The 16,646-nt window shown below is 46.1% G+C and overlaps 1 protein-coding gene across 1 annotated transcript in view; it reads right to left on the reverse strand.

The window, feature by feature from the left end:
- efnb3b (ephrin-B3b) overlaps positions 1-12,759 on the reverse strand; it is a 66,864-nt gene extending 54,105 nt beyond the window's left edge. The window contains exon 1 of the mRNA XM_061236568.1: positions 12,611-12,759. Within this exon, the coding sequence (XP_061092552.1) occupies positions 12,611-12,759 (149 nt within the window). The remainder of the gene's footprint in view (positions 1-12,610) is intronic.
- Positions 12,760-16,646: the final 3,887 nt, after the last annotated feature.

The following is a 16,646-nucleotide window of genomic DNA, read 5'->3' on the forward strand; positions in this document are numbered from 1 at the left end:
TGAGGAAGTCTGATTGGTTGCTGAGTGCTGTGCATGTGCATTCAAGAGGTGTGAACAGAGGAGGGTGGGCTGGGGTGTTTGAGTGTGTGTGTGTGTGTGTGTGTCAGGTGTAAAGTAGAAAAGATTGAGTGAAAACTGAAAGAAAACAGTGTCTGTAGGGCTGTTAGTGTGACAGTAACGTCGATCCCAGACAGTGCCAGACAAAGGCTTCTCAGAAAACTCGCTCTTCTTCTGTTTCCGAGCACTGGTGGGAGTGCAGGTCATGTGATCACCTCCCCGCATTTCTACCTGCGCCCAGGAGCACGTCACAACATTACATTATTAGATCTTCTCATTGTGTACACTGCGTTTACAAACGGCAAATCTTATTAGACACCCGAAAGAGGGGTTATTGTGTTTGACACAAACATTTAACGACGCCGTCTTGTGAGTTTCCACATTAACCGGAGGGGAACATTATCATCTGCCACTCAAGGTATTTTGAATACATTTTAAAGCATCATTTATGCGGAGAAGTAAGAACAATACGCAGAGCTTTTAGCTGCAGTGCAGTCTGCAGGAAGATGACAGAACAGGGGCACTCTGTTTCACTCACGCTCACTTTCTCTCCTTTCTCTCTCTCTTTGTCTTCCCTCCATCTTCCTGACAACCCCCCCCCTCCATCTTAAATTCCTCTCTTCTGATTATGAGAAATATTGTCCAGTTCTCCCAGGCTCGCAGATGAGATTAACGTCCCGGATTGTTCCCCGGATTTAAAAGGATTAATATTTGACCTCGAGGACAAGGCCAACGCGGGGCAGGCGGTCCCCTGGCCCCCATGACCCAGAGCTGGGACGGGGGTGGGGGGGGGGGGGGGGTCTCACTCATCGCCCTAAGCCCAGAGCTGGGGAGGACAAAACGACAGCTACAGCAGACAAGGGGCCTGTATCAGGAAGCAGGATAATGGAGTTCACTTGGTAACGGTTATGAACCCAACCCGGTAAAACCCAGAATAACTTTTTTACTTCAGGACGTCTTCCAGAATTGGTTGGTCTCCAGGCGTCACTCAGTGTGGTTATCCAGCTAACGCAGTAATCCTGCTCCAAGACACAGGCCCCAGAACTACAGCGAAGGACACGGCCTGCTCTCCCTTTTCTCGACAAGCGTTTGACACCTGCTACGACACCCCCAGTAGCCGGGGGCTCACCAGTCGTGCCAATAAAGTGTTTAAATTTCAGTGGGGGGGGGGAAGGGAGAGAGATAGAGCGAGAGAGAGGGACAGAGACACAGAGATTTAATCCCTCCACAGACAGCTTTGTTGCGTGACTGACAGCAGAGCGCGCCACTCCGGAGGAGTGCTTGAGGGAGCTGACGGGTAGTGTGAGTGAGGAGGATTATCCTCCCCTCGCTCACACCCCCCTAAGACGGGGTCAAGTGGTACAGGCCATTTTCTGTTGTTTTCACACACTCTATTCATGCCTCTGTTGAGAACTTTCTTTGTTTCATTTTCCTTGTTTTGTTTTGTAAATAGCGTCTTATGGGGGGGCGGGGGGGTGGATTTTCGGACACACACGCAGATGCGCGCACACACAGACTGCTGATAATTTACCCAAGATTCTCTCCGGCTTGGCACCAGCCCAACAGATACAAAAACAATTAGTGCTCATTGTTATTCAGGTTGGCGTGTTAGTCGGTGTAGTACGTTAATTGCAGTTTGTTATGTGTTCGCAAAGCTGGTATTTCAAGGTTGTTTAAGGACATAAGAACTTAAGAACGTTTAATAACAAAAAACAGCCGATTCGGCCCGTCAACGCTCATCTTCTTGTCTAGGCTAATGTGTATCCGGGGCTCTATCAGCCGTGGACATGGCCACTCAAGGAGCCCCTGCTACAAACCCCTATAAAAACCTAAGCTGCTGTATGCATCTTCCCAATGCCTATTGCTGCAGTGTCACTGGTCAGTTCTGGAGGGCAGATAATTAGCACACTCAGCTGCCTCTTCTTTTCACTGTAATCCACTTTCTAAAAATCCAATTCCCCCCTTTTTCTGAGATCAGCACGATTAAGTATCCTTTGGTCTCTCTCTGTAGTGTTTAGCTTTGATACTGGGAACCAGTCTTGTTGCCCTTCTCTCTGCTTTATGCATTTTTTTTGACACAATAATGTGGTCTGAAGTTATAAAAAAGATACTCACTGGTGCTGAAAGTTAAACAGATGGTTGCATTCAAATATTATTGCATTGCTTTAGCCAGTTACCCGACTGTGGTTCTACATATTTTCTTCTGGTCTGCTTGTCCCTGATGAGACAAAGATGTCTGGAGACTTTTTTGAAGGGACTACCTCTATGTACTGTATATTCTATATACACACTGCAAAAAAAGTCATCTTGCAATGAGTTAAAATCTTCTTTTTTTGGTCTCTCACACAGAAAATATTTGCTTGTTTTAAGTTACTGTTTGCTTGACAAGTGATATTTTTCTTATTTTCTTACCCCACTGGCAAATCTTGAATTGTGTCATCCTTATTTCAACTCGAAAATTACTTCACAGATGTGCCTGTCCTCCATAAATATTGTGTTGCAATTGCCATTTATGCATGGTTTGTAATTTTCCCCAATTCATAATTTATCTAATTTCCTTTAGTTTCGCACATTTCTCTCAGTAACATATAAATTGAATCGCATAATGGGGTGCCAGGAACCGAATTCAAGGACTTGCTGTCAATGCAAAGTGCGTGATGAAGATTTCATGGTTTATAAATCGAGGGAAAACTGAAACAAAAAGAAAAAGAAAACTAATGACATGGAGAGAGCCTTTGGGCTGGAGGACAGACGGCTTCCTGAAAGAGCCGGCCTCTCATTCGCTCACACACTGACGTCTCTGCCGTGCCCTTGCCCCGCTCCGACACACTCCTGTCAGGTTTAAAAGTTTTGGGGAGGGGGGTTTCCACTCCAGTCCCTTTAATGGAAAATGAAGCCCTGATCCTGGGGCTTAACGGCTGCCGTTTGGGAATGCCGCGTCAGAAAACCTGTGAAATGATCACTTTTTGACTGGAATTTGCGGTCGGTTCTGGGCGTTGCGATGCAGCGTAAGGCTCTATAATCGAGAGATCTGAGCACTGTTCGGTGAGGTGCTGGAAAAACAAGAAGACTTGTTTTGGGTGAGGGGGGCAGTGTTGGGGTTCAGAACCCCCCCGTCTGTGGGGTGCACAGAGATGTGTCTCCAGTAATGCCACCCAGTAAGCCTTAGATCCATATCCTTGTTCCCAGTTTCACAGTAGAGCGTGTGCATATTGTGGGTGTGTCTGTGTGGATGTGTGTCTGCCTGTGTGTGTGTGTGTGTGTGTGTGTGTATACCGGTAGGTGAAGGCTAGGCTTATTTTCTCCGCTTATTTACACTTACACACACACACACACACACACACGCACACGTTGTAGTGTGAAACTGGGAACCAGGATTATGGATCTGAGGCTTACACAGGTAGCACACACACACACACACACACACAAACACACAGGCAGACACTCATGGAGACACACACACACACACACACACACACAGGCAGACACGTGCACACACACTGACACACATGCACACCCATACACACACACACACACACACACACACACAGGCCCCCACACACACATTGATCAAATTAAGTCTGAACACAGAGACGGGAGCTGCACAGATCCGAGGGCCTTTGTGCGTCTCTCTCCCTCTCTCCCTCTCCCCTGCATTACCGCTGCCCCCCTTTCATCAGGAGGCAGAAAGAAACCACTCCATCTGTTTACTCTCCTGCGGACACGGACCTACACTACAGCTGGACTCCAACGGAGAGCAGGAGGAGAGAGGGAGCGAGGGAGGGAGGGAGAGGGGGAGGTAGTGGGGAATGTGTTTCTCATTGTTTGGAGTTGCCTGGTGCTGCTCTGATCTCCAGCCGTTTGAGCTTCTGAGCTGGTTCCACGCTGTCTGTAGAGGAGCCAGCGTTGTTCTGCAGAAGAAAGACTCTTCAAAACGACAAGTAACGGCATGCATTTAAGCATCGTAAACACACACGCGCACTAACTACCAACCTCACACACACACACACACAGTAGAGAAGGAGAGAAGAGGAATGTGCAGTCTTTAAAAAAAGAAAGTTTACTCATAAACTTGTGAGCTGCCTGCAGAGGTAAGAGGAGAAAGGAGAGGATGTGTGGAAACCTGTCTGAGGCGAACAGAGAGAGAGAGAGAGAGAGAGGGGGGGGGGGAAGGAAAGGGGGAGGGAGGGATATTAAGAGGTGGAATAATTCTACAGGTCTGTCAGAGAGAAAGGAGATGGAGAGAAAGAGAGCGAGCGAGAGGGGGGCTTTTCAGCAAGGCACTCCAAGGAGCTCTTTTGTTCAAAGAAGAGGGGAGGAGAGAGAAAGCAGGGGAGAGAGAAAGGAGGGGGGAGAGGTAGAATAGTAGCGAGTGATTTGCTGGGGGTGGGGGTGGGGGGTGGGGGGCGTTAGGCCTCAAAGGAAATTTAACCCCTGATGTTGGAATTTGTCCAACATGAAAGCAATACATTTTTCGGCCATTTCTGTTAACACTTCGTGAAGAGGGAGACGAGGGAGGGATGAAGATGTGGGGCGAGTCTCGGAGGCGCACCGCGGCGCGTTCTCGCCGCGCCGAGCCAAAACGTCTCCGCAAATCAAACACAGGCCCCGCTTTTCCGAGTCCGTTTGGTTTGATTTCGGCGGAAAAAACTTCTCTCGTTTTTTTTATTATTCAATTATCTAAACTTAAAAAAAAAAAAGAAAAGCTCAACTTTCCCGGCACAAATTGCCCTTTTTTCACCGTTATGAATGAGAGCTTTCAGACGGGGAAATGAGTCAAACGAACGCTAGATGGATGTTCAGGTGAGACAGGGAGAATATGGCCGGGGGCCATTTCCTTACAGACCTGAACACTCCCATTACAGAAGTGAGAGCTACGCCTCTCTGGCCACCGAGGCAAATAGCCTAATAAAAGCTGTGAGCTAAATGTGGGTGGGGTACCACACCCTCCCTGCCCCGACCAGCTCCTGCTCTCCAGAACCTTCCAGGCTATGGTCGCCTTTCCTTGGTTGCCTCCAATCCAAAAAGGCCATGACTACTCCAAGCAAAGACCGCAGTACTTTTTCTTAAAACAAAACTGCAGTTAGATCACACAAATACTTCAGAACAGCCGTTGAGTTTAACGTGTTATGTCTGTCACTGGTAACTTGGTTAAAGCTCTGGTTGTGAGCGGTTAAAAACGGGACGGATATAACATGTTACCGTGATTTAAAACACCTCCAGCCACAGAAAAGGATTATTTGCCCTAGCTGTTGACGATTGCAGAGGGGGGGGGGTTTTCCCTTTTTGGCCTGAATAAAGTTACAGATTCAATAAAGATGCCAAGCTCTGAGTTGCGGGAAAAACACGCCCCCCCCCCCCCTTTTTCCACACACCATCAACTGAATCTCACCGCCTCCCCCTCCCCCTCCCCCTCCACCGATCTCTAATTGATCTCAGAGTGTTTTTTACTCTGGCTAATCAGAAGCGAATGACCCGGGATCACACGCTAGCTACGCGGCCGATCGAACCGCTCACGGACGCCAGCACGGGGCATTCTGGAGGCTTCCTGGCGTAACCGCCATCCGGCGTACGAGACGTCTGCGTCTGTGTGTCTGCCCGCTCCTCCGTCTGTCTGTCTGTCTGTCCGCTCCTCTGTCTGTCTGTCTGTCTGTCTGTCTGTGTGTCTGCCCGCTCCTCTGTCTGTCTGCCTGTCTGTCTCTCTGTCCGCTCCTCTGTCTGTCTGTCTGTCTGTCTCTCTGTCCGCTCCTCTGTCTGTCTGTCTGTCTGTCTGCCCACTCCTCTGTCTGTCTGTCTGTCTGTCTGTCCACTCCTCTGTCTGTCTGTCTGTCTGTCCGCTCCTCTGTCTTTCTGTCTGTCCGCTCCTCCGTCTGTCTGTCTGTCTGTCTGCCCACTCCTCTGTCTGTCTGTCTGTCTGTCTGTCTGTCCACTCCTCTGTCTGTCTGTCTGTCTGTCTGTCCGCTCCTCTGTCTGTCTGTCTGTCCGCTCCTCTGTCTGTCTGTCTCTCTGTCCGCTCCTCTGTCTGTCTGTCTGTCTGCCCACTCCTCTGTCTGTCTGTCCGTCTGTCCGCTCCTCTGTCTGTCTGTCTGCCCACTCCTCTGTCTGTCTGTCTGTCTGTCCGCTCCTCTGTCTGTCTGTCTGTCTGTCCGCTCCTCTGTCTGTCTGTCTGTCTGCCCGCTCCTCTGTCTGTCTGTCTGTCTGTCTGCCCACTCCTCTGTCTGTCTGTCGGCTCCTCTGTCTGTCTGTCTGTCTGTCTGTCTGCCCGCTCCTCTGTCTGTCTGTCTGTCTGTCTGCCCGCTCCTCTGTCTGTCTGTCTGTCTGTCGCTCTCTCTCTTCCTCTCCCTTGTTTCTGAGCCTCGTTTTGGTCTTGCGCTTCTCCGTGCGCCTGTCCGCCAATATTTCTACCTGTCAGTCCAGCACTCTTCCCACCCGCTCATATGAAATACATGAAACCGATACACTCAATGAAACACCAGAGGCATTTTAATAATAAAAAAAGTCTCATTTTAATAATTTACTGTGCTTTTCCATTTTTCAACTTAGGCTAAAAGTTAGCGTAGAGCCCTCTGTGATTTAACAATCACGACTGGTAATTTAAGGCAATTAAGTTCTACAACACTGACTTCTGAAATTCAGAAAAAAGCATTCCAAAAAACCTACTCTTCAAAGGGTTAAGAATGGCGACCGCAGTGTCACAGTTTTTTATTTTGGACAAGGGCTTTTTCTGCCAAAGGTACAATATAATGGACAAAAAAAAATTCCAACAGTCAAATGCCTTCACTGTCTATTGGTATAGATCCAGAACGGAATGTCATGGAATTCCCAAGCAGACCCCGAACAGCTACAGGAGCTCTGGGACACTGAAAAGGTTTTGAGAAAACAAAAACAAAATCAAGGCTGTTATCGCAGTCGTGCAATGTAAATCCCGTCTCGCTGAAGTTGTATTGTGCTTTCTGTTTCCTTTGTTTGCTAGAGGGCCTTTCTGGTCTGCTCAGAGGCCATCTGGAGGAGAGTGTGGGAAGTTAGCTTTGGCTGCAGACACTAGGTATAATGCTTTGGACATTTGTGTCAGTGTTTTTTTGCATATGTTCCCGGCAAATTAACGACCGAAGTAAATTATAAACAGAGCATCTGCGATTACAGAACACATGGCGCTGGCTTTCAGATCAGACGAGTTTCGCAACGGGCCAAGCGTAGACACGCACACACTGCGGTGAGAGTGCACGCTAACGCAGAGACACACACACACACAGAGACACACACTCACAGAGACACACACTCACAGAGACACACACTCACACTCACAGAGACACACACACGCTAACGCAGAGACACACACACTCACAGAGACACACACTCACACAGAGACACACACACACACATACACACACTCACACACACACACTCACACACACTCACAGAGACACACACACTCACAGAGACACACACACTCACACTCACACAGACACGCACACTCACACACACTCACACTCACACAGACACACACACTCACACAGACACGCACACTCACACACACTCACACACACACAGACACGCACACTCACAGACACACGCACACACACACTCACACACACTCACACAGACACGCACACTCACACACACTCACGCACACTCACACAGACACACAGAGACACACTCACACACACTCACAGAGACACACACTGACACAGACACACACACGCACACACACTCACACACACTCACACAGACACACACGCACACTCACACACACTCACACAGACACACAGAGACACACGCACACTCACAGAGACACACACGCACACTCACACACCCTCACACAGACACACAGAGACACTCACACACACTCACACAGACACACAGAGACACACACAGATGCAAACGGCAACACACACAAATGCAAACACACACAAACACAGAGGTTATCCCTAAAGGTTCTCTCCACTATCGCTGTGTCCTTCCATCCATCTGTCTGTCCATGGACACTACACCTCCACCCCCAACTTTGGGAAAGCCTCAAATGCCCCCCCCCCCCCCCCCAACATAATCATGTTGTACTCGGAGGTCCTGTTAGTGTTCCCTAAAAACGAAAGGGTCTGAAAGGGTTTCTGTTTGTGGTCCCCTTCAAAAGTTGAAACGAGATCTACGTCCCTGCGTCCGTCCACACCAACCGCCCCCTGCAGGGACCCGCCCCGCCCCGGTCTCATCTCCATAGCAACTCCCGCTTTACCGTTCCTGAGAAATGAGGCGCTGTCAGTTTTTGTTGGTCTCTGCTCAAAGTTAATTTCACACCTCATATTGCATCCCCATTGTCCCGGCATTTACAGATCCGCCGGACCGCGCAGCGTTCTCACGAATCCCGCCGCGTGTCCCCTGAACGAGCGCTTTACGGGGTGACTCACCGTCCGCCCGCGGGCTGCCTCCGGCTCCCGCTTTCCGCCGTGCCGCGCGCGCTAAAATGGAGCTCAGTGGGTCAGACTGACGGTGACCCTGTCTAGGGGCCCCGCACCTGCCCGTGTGCCCGGGGAATAGTCCTGTTTATTCCGGTTTTTGGGACTGACAGCGCGCAGCCGGGCCGCTTACTGTAAAACGCTGTGGGGACACTGCACACGCTTCCCAGGGAGGTTATCTTCGCATCCCCTCCGCGTGTGTGTGGGAGCAGGAGCACCACACACACACACACACACACACACACACACACGTACATACACTTGCATACATAAATACACACACACATACATATACACATACATGTACACACACACACATACACCCACACACACATACATGTACACACACACACATACACCCACACACACACACGTACATACACTTACATGCATAAATACACACATACACACACATACATATACACATACACTCAGTGATCAATTTATTCGGTAGACCTGTACACCAGCTTGTTAATGCAAGTATTTAATCAGCCAATCATGTGGCAGCAACTGAATGCATCAAAGCATGCAGACATGGTCAAGAGGTTCAGCTGTTTTTCAGACCAAATGTCAGAATGGGGAAGAAATGTGATCTAAGTGACTTTGATCGTGGAATGATTTTTGGTGCCAGACTGGGTTGTTTGAGTATCTCAGAAACTGGGATCTCCTGGGATTTTCACACACAATAGTCTCTAGAAAATGGTGCAAAAAAACTAAAAACGTCCAGTGAGCAGCAGTTCTGCGGGCAGAAACGTGTTGTTAATGAGAGAGGTCAGGGGAGAAGGGCCAGACTGGTTGAAGCTGACAGGAAGGTGACAGTAATGTAAATAACCACACATTACAACAGTGGTATGCAGAAGAGCATCTCTGAACACACAACACGTCAAACCTCGAAGTGGATAGGCTACAGCAGCATAAGACTTAAATAAATCAAAAAAATAAGTCAAAAAAATACCTAATAAAGTGCTCACTGAGTGTACATGCACACACACACATGCGCACATGTACACACTCAGACAGGCAGAAACACATACATACATACACACACACATATACACACTCACATGTACACACACACAAGCACATGTACACACACACACAAACACACACACACTCCTCTACTTGACAGATTAATAAGCAAAGCTTATTGTTAGAATATGCACTTTATCAGCAAACATGTTTGTGTGCTGGAGGGTAAAACAAGAGTGAAATCATGTTTTGTGCTAATCCGGCATGTTTAACCAGTGATTTTCCTTCTCCATCACAAACACAAGTAACATTTCTAAACCTTTGGGTGTCTCAATAAAGGTATTTTTTAAATCTATAAACCCCCACCCCCCACCCCACCCTCCAAAACAAAAACTCATTCTTACCCACTTCTTACCCCAAGCCAATTAGCTGGGGATGAATTAATTATTGAAAAGCCGGGGATTAATTTTTAATGCGCGTGTGAGTTGTAGTATAACTTTGGGGAGACACCCACTGTCAGAGAGCATTTGCGATAATACACTCATTGACTGGGAGAAATCTCCACCCGGGCTGCCGAACACAGGCCCTGCACCAGTCTGCAAGGGCATCCGAGCCCCAGTCACTCAACAATGCTCAAATCCCACCCTTTCAATCCACGCCCAGCTCATTCATCAAGCAGTCGCCCCGTAACTGTTCGGTTGGGTAACATACAATCCGACTGAGTTACACAGACTACACGTTCAGTGCAGAAATCTTCCCATTGTCCCAGATGTTGTTCTCTGGGGAAAAGTTAGGTCCATGGAATGTGTAGCCCGTGTTTGATAAAGTTTATGGGCGCATTTTGTATTCCAAGCCAATATCATTATTACACCAAATACTATTAAATGAATTTCATGGCTCAAGCGTACAGTGTATAACAAGTATGAAAAAATCTAAATGCAATGGTGTGGAAAAAATTGGGCCCTTGATTCATTATAATAAGGTTGCAGGTTTGAATCTTTGGATACATTACAGTTATTTCACTGACGCTTTTAATCCGAAACGTCTTACAGTTAACTAGACTAATCCGGGGACAATTTCCCCCAGAAAAACTGCGGGGTTAACAGCCTTGCTCAAGGGCCCAACACTGCCGGGGCAGTTCTTACAATGGCTACACCAGGGCTGGAACCATCAATCTTCTGGGTCCTAGCCAACTTGGCTACATGTGCAATGCAGGCAATGCTGACGTACCTTTGAAAAAGATGAACCATCTTAGAAAAGCTCCCTTATCCATTTTGTTGTCTAAATGGCCTATGTTCACAAAATCACCCTGGATCAGTACATTAGTAGCGTATGTCTGTTAAAATGTGCTAGCGCATGCTGGAGGAAGCAACTCCCCTAGCATAATGCATAGTGTATTTTATAGCACAAACAATTCATTCATGCCAAATTTATTTGTTTTCTCTCCGTCTCTCACTTTGCCTCTCACAATCTGTCAGTCTCACTGATCTACCCTTCCACCTCTCACTCGCACACTTCTCAGAGATCAATTCCCTGCCATTTAAGTGACGTAATTAACCGCAAGGTTGGAGACATGTCCAGATCTGTGCTTTTAATTAAGCACATCCACAGAAGAGAGTGGAAGAGACAGGGAAACATTCAGCTGAGCACTCTTTTTCAGAACTCCCTGATACGATGCAAAATTTACTTTTGCTTTGCTTTAATAGCCACAAATCCAAATTTAAAAATGCCATTTTCGAAAGTTAATGTGTTATAATGGTACTAATTACTTTGCTTGTGTGTTCTTCCAAGACAGAAAGCAGCAGAAAATTTCGAATTAAATGCTATCTGACAATATGTTGACATTGCTGGGGATAGGTTGGGTGGTCTGGGGCTAACTTAAAAGCTTAATTAATTATAGACAGACACAAATTAATTGAAACTTTCTCCTCTATCTGTCAGTAAGACAACAACAACACATCCACGCCCACATAGTAAATAAGGATTCTCGTTTGTATGGTTGTGGTTAGGCCTATTAAGGTTTTCCTGCAATTAGTTTTCGTTAAATTGATGCGATTCAATGAACATCGCTTTGGTAGCCTAACAATGTATCCTGCTAACATTGCAAGACAACCGAAGAGCCCGCCTGGACCAACATTAGGCCTACTTGCAATTGTTATCAACTAAATGCGATATCAGCGTTGCGATAACCGAATTGTACAGGCCGAGCGCTTATCTCACGCAAACGATACCGTGCACGAGGAAATTCCATTATGACTGACGTTCTTAGCCGAGGATAGGCCGCTCCACATATCTGTCGACACCTTTACGAGAGAAGATAGCCTACTGAAATGTGACTTCACAATACAGTTTCTGCAACAATATCTCTATCCCAATGACGCACAAAAGAGCCCAAAATATGTCAGACGGTTAAAAGTTTGTCGCTCAGACCATCATATTTTCCAAAATACTAGAAGACAGCACGTCGAACAACATATAATTTGTCACTGCTCGGAGCAAAAAGTTTTTGCATGAAGTCCCCTAACCAAAACAGTTCAACCGAAGAAGGCGGATTTTAGAGAAACTTCAACCGAAGAAGGCGAATTTTAGAGCAACTTGACTATTTTACCGTAAATTTTTAGCATGTCCAGTGCTTAAATGTCACCATTAGGCCTATTATTATTATTGTTGTGAATTTAGTGGAGGTCAAATATAAACTAATAGTCCACTTTGGGTGTCACAAGTGGCCTTGCAACGGAATGAGGTTTTTCATGCAATCTCGAAATATGCAGTCCATTTAGTCTACCATTCTACGAAATAGCAGAATACACAACGCAATGTTATGGACAAATACATATGGATTTATTGATGTGGCGTTATAGAACCCCTACATAATGTAACCTTAACAGGTGTCTCCGACATCTATACATCAAGTTTCAGAAGTTTTACAGCTGCCTGCATTAGTTGATGAAGGCGACACGCCGAGTGGTTCCGTGTTGCTCAACTAGGCTTCAAAATATCGAAGATTGACCATGGTGTGGAACCGTAATGTGCAACCGAGATCAAAATAGAACTGTCGTTTGCAAATCGCGAATGTTTGAAAATACGCACATTAATAAATAGGATATGAAATTATGGCTCGGCGAAACTCTTACCTTTTGTTGAAAGAATTCCAGTAGATTGGTTCCATATTGGTGGCCGCGATCCCCAGTAAATCCACTAAGAATACCACCAGAATTCCCAATCCATTTCCCCCGCTCCGATACGCCATTTCAATTCCCAAACCACGTCTTTTCAACCCCATTAAAGCAATGGGATTTTTTTTTTCTGAAAAGGTGGGGTTTTTAAAAAAATCCCCCAAGCAGGCTGTAGGTGAATCCCTCAGAACAGATAGCGTGCCTTGGGCAGCCACATGGATGTAAGCCAAAAAAAAATCAAAAATCAAAAAATCAAATTAAAATAAAGCTATTATATAGAGGTTAAAAAGTCGATCCACTCCAATGAGAGTCATATGCACCGCACAAAAAAACAGGCTTCTAAAGTAGTTTATGTTCATCCAGAATAAATAGCTTACGATTCCATGTTTGCCTGAGCCTATTTGTCTTCAGTCCTCTTTTTGAGGGATGCTGTTCACTGGCTCGGGCGAAACTCCCCAACAAAGAACTCTCGGAGAAACGTCGATTTCCCCCCCGAAATTTAATTGCTATTTTATAAAACTATTCGGGTGATGTGGTGACGGTTGCAGATTGTCTTTTCCAAACTGCTGTAGGCTACTTCGTTTTCTGTGCGGGGTAGAGTTGATTGCTCTCCCATTCCCTCTCTCCCTTTCTTCGCGATCGCTTGTCACCAGGAGGAGAAAACGGCAAGTGTAGTCAGAGTTAAAATCGAAGGTAGGTCCTACTCGTGTCTTCCGTCCATCCTTAGGACATACAGATGCTCTCAGTGGTTCCTACAGTCCACATCTAGTCTTTTGCGACTATTTCTCCACAATTTGTGGCTTTCCTCGGCGCCCAACATATAATTCCTTTGAGCAGAAAATCCAGACACTATCCTTCTATGTTATTCCACATTGTTAAAAAAGTCAAATGAAACCGAAAAACAAAAGGTACAATGGCAGGTTACAGTATTAGTAGAACTTTTGCAAGATAACATAAATAATTAAAGGAAATTTATCCTACCCGCTTAGGCTATGCATTACATAGTCTCTTCGGCATAATTCATACACACGTGTTTTAAAAAAAATATTCGCTGATGTGATCAGTCACGCGGAGTCCTTACAGCTTTAACAACTTATCCGACGTTGGACTGAAATCAGACATTCTCTTCCTATCCGTCTCTCCGATTCAAAACCCTACTGCTTTGACTTGACTAGCGCTCTCAACACATTGACAGACTGACTGCTTGTTTGAGGAAGGAGGAGAGAGGGAGGGGGTAAGAGGAGGTGTGTGTGTGTGTGAGTGTGAGAGAGAGAGCTTTGGAAAAAAAAATCCGCTCTTCCGACTGACAGACGCGCTAACCAAGCAGTAGGCAACAACACGGAAGATTTTTAAATATAGGCTATATGTTTTTTTCAAAGGCGGTATTGGGTCGTTGTACCTCCCTCAATCTCTGCAACGTCTCTGCTCGTACTCTTCGACGCGATGGACGCAAATCAAAGGATTTTACAAACGCGAAATTAAACATTCGAAACAAAGATCTGAGTGGATCTCTTTTCCCCCAATCCCACCCTCGTTTGACACACCACGCACGACAACCGCGGATTTCTGTTCGCCTCCGAATTTTGTGGAAGGATTTGAGCGCCCCCACATTTTTAAAAGAACGTCAGTTTGATGCGTATTCTTTTTTATTTTTATTTTTTGAAAATGTGTAGGCTACACGTTCATTTAATGTTATGTTACAAACATTACCATTAGGCTACTTAATGCACGCCTAACGGTTAATCACGTTTCATAGCGAGCCATCTGACCAGAGCTAGCCCATTTAGTGCCATTCACTGCCTTCATTTTCTGTGCAGTCCCTTTGCTTCCATGATTTTATAGCCATTGAATCACAATTTATGGCAAAGACAGCAACAGAATGATAGTTATGAGAGTCGTGGATTTTCTGCAGAGAATGTTACCCTAGACGAGGAAGATCTGTTGACGCCGGGGCCCCGGGGTCTGTTATTGCCACAAACGGAACTTGAACGGCAGATTTAGAATCGGTATCGGTTGCCCGAGGCAAACATGCACCTCCGCTGCCACCGTGTGGGAAGTCAAGGGAATTGCACCATATATTCCTCGTTCCCCCATGCACATCCAACAAAACAAAGATAGACTAGAGAGCATCAGTTGACAGCAATGTTTATGTTTTAAGTCTGGTCATTGTCTGGGTCATAGCTTCTTGTTTTAAAGTATTTCTTTGTAGTTTTGTGCGATTTGGGTCATTGTCTTGTTGATACACTAAGCATTGCCCTAAACACTGATTTCTTATGGACTGAAACAAGTTTTCCTCAAGGATTTGCCTGTAACTGGGGGTCTTTCCTTTGCAGCAAGATCCCCAGTCCCTCCTGCTGAAAAGCAGACCCAGAGCATGATGCTACCACCACTATGCTGGACAGTAGGGGTGGTGTTACAGGGGTGATTTGCAAACATAGTGCTTTGCTTTCAGGCCAAAGGGCGTAACTTTAGCCATCAGGCCACCAAACGTTCTTCCAGGAGGTCTCAGGGTCTGCCACGTGGCATCTGAAAAACTGTGACTGAATGTTGTCCTTTTCCTGTTGTGGCTTCTCCCTAGCCACGCTTTCAGAGAGATCAAATCTCCAAAGTGCTGAAGAGATGGTAAATGGTTGGCGTTTATATAGCACCTTTATCCAAAGTGCTGTACAATTGATGATTCTCATTCACTCATTCATACACACACTCACACACCAATGGCGATTGGCTGCCATGTAAGGCACCAACCAGAGATTGTTGATCTGTGGACATTTTCTCTCCTTTCAGGCAATGAGGTCTGTAACTGTCAGTGCTTCAGCCTTTCAGACACTTCTCTGATGATGTACCGCCTTGTCGGGTTTGGATTTAGTTGCCATGTTATTTTTAACAGACCCTTCATTTCCAAACAATAACACTGAACCTCTATCGACGGCACTACTGCAGAACTGGTAGTGACATTGTCATACAGTGATTCTATCAGGTTTGTATATGATACTTTTGCCTTACTCTGAATGCAATATGCTAATCGTTCTGACTAAAAAGTAAACGTAATGACACAAGTGGCCTTTAAAAAAAACAAAAAACAAAACTAAATCCTACTGATCCTTAAGGGTGCAGTGCTTAGTCTGGCCAAATTCTTAATCTGGCGATTAATCATCCACCAGAATAATTAACAAATTAGACATTTCAAGGCTCTTTCCTCCAACTTATTTCATGGAAGTTAGGGCAAGTGTGCTTATTTCACCATCAACCGCTTTGGAAGCCATTCAGTCTCATCGGCTCTTGAAGAAAACTATTTCCCAGGGGGTGGACTGTGCGCTAGGCCAGGTTCCATCCACTTCTAAAGAATTGGCTTTGAATAAGACATCGGATGAAGTGCGGTCTGTGTTCGACATCACCAGTTAATTGGTCAAAATTGGTCCTCAAAGGGATACAAGTATGCTACCGGGGACTCACAGACGTCAGCAGCTGTAGCGATGTTTATTCAATAAGTTTCCATGTCTGAATACAAGGAGAAGTGAGGTGGGACAGTAGTAAACACACAGTAGTAAACAAACAGTGAACCATAATAGAATGCCCGCTTTGGTGTAGGGCAGGGGTCGGCAACCCTGGTCCTGGAGAGCCGCAGGGTGTGCTGGCTTTCGTTGTTACTGGGCATTAATCGATCAATGAAAGCCGTTGATTACACAGTTAACTCACCTCACCTGGTTTCTGAATCGGCTGCTTATTTTAAGGTGGAGACGAAAGCCAGCACACCCTGCGGTTCTCCGGGACCAGGGTTGCCGACCCCTGGTGTAGAGGTTTTGAAATGTGAATTGTGTTTCGCTCCATAAATCCTTCTTTACCACCCATTGGAGCTTGTATGTAGAAAGGCATACTACCTACTTCACTCATCACAGTAGATTGCCTTTGTTTCCTTTTAGTTCTTGCATGCTTCATGAGTAAATGTTCTTGGCGCAAGATGTTACTTGATTAAATAGATGTTTTTTAAAAAAGC

This window comes from Conger conger, chromosome 3, assembly GCF_963514075.1.
Source record: "Conger conger chromosome 3, fConCon1.1, whole genome shotgun sequence".
NCBI classification, from domain to species: domain Eukaryota; kingdom Metazoa; phylum Chordata; class Actinopteri; order Anguilliformes; family Congridae; genus Conger; species Conger conger.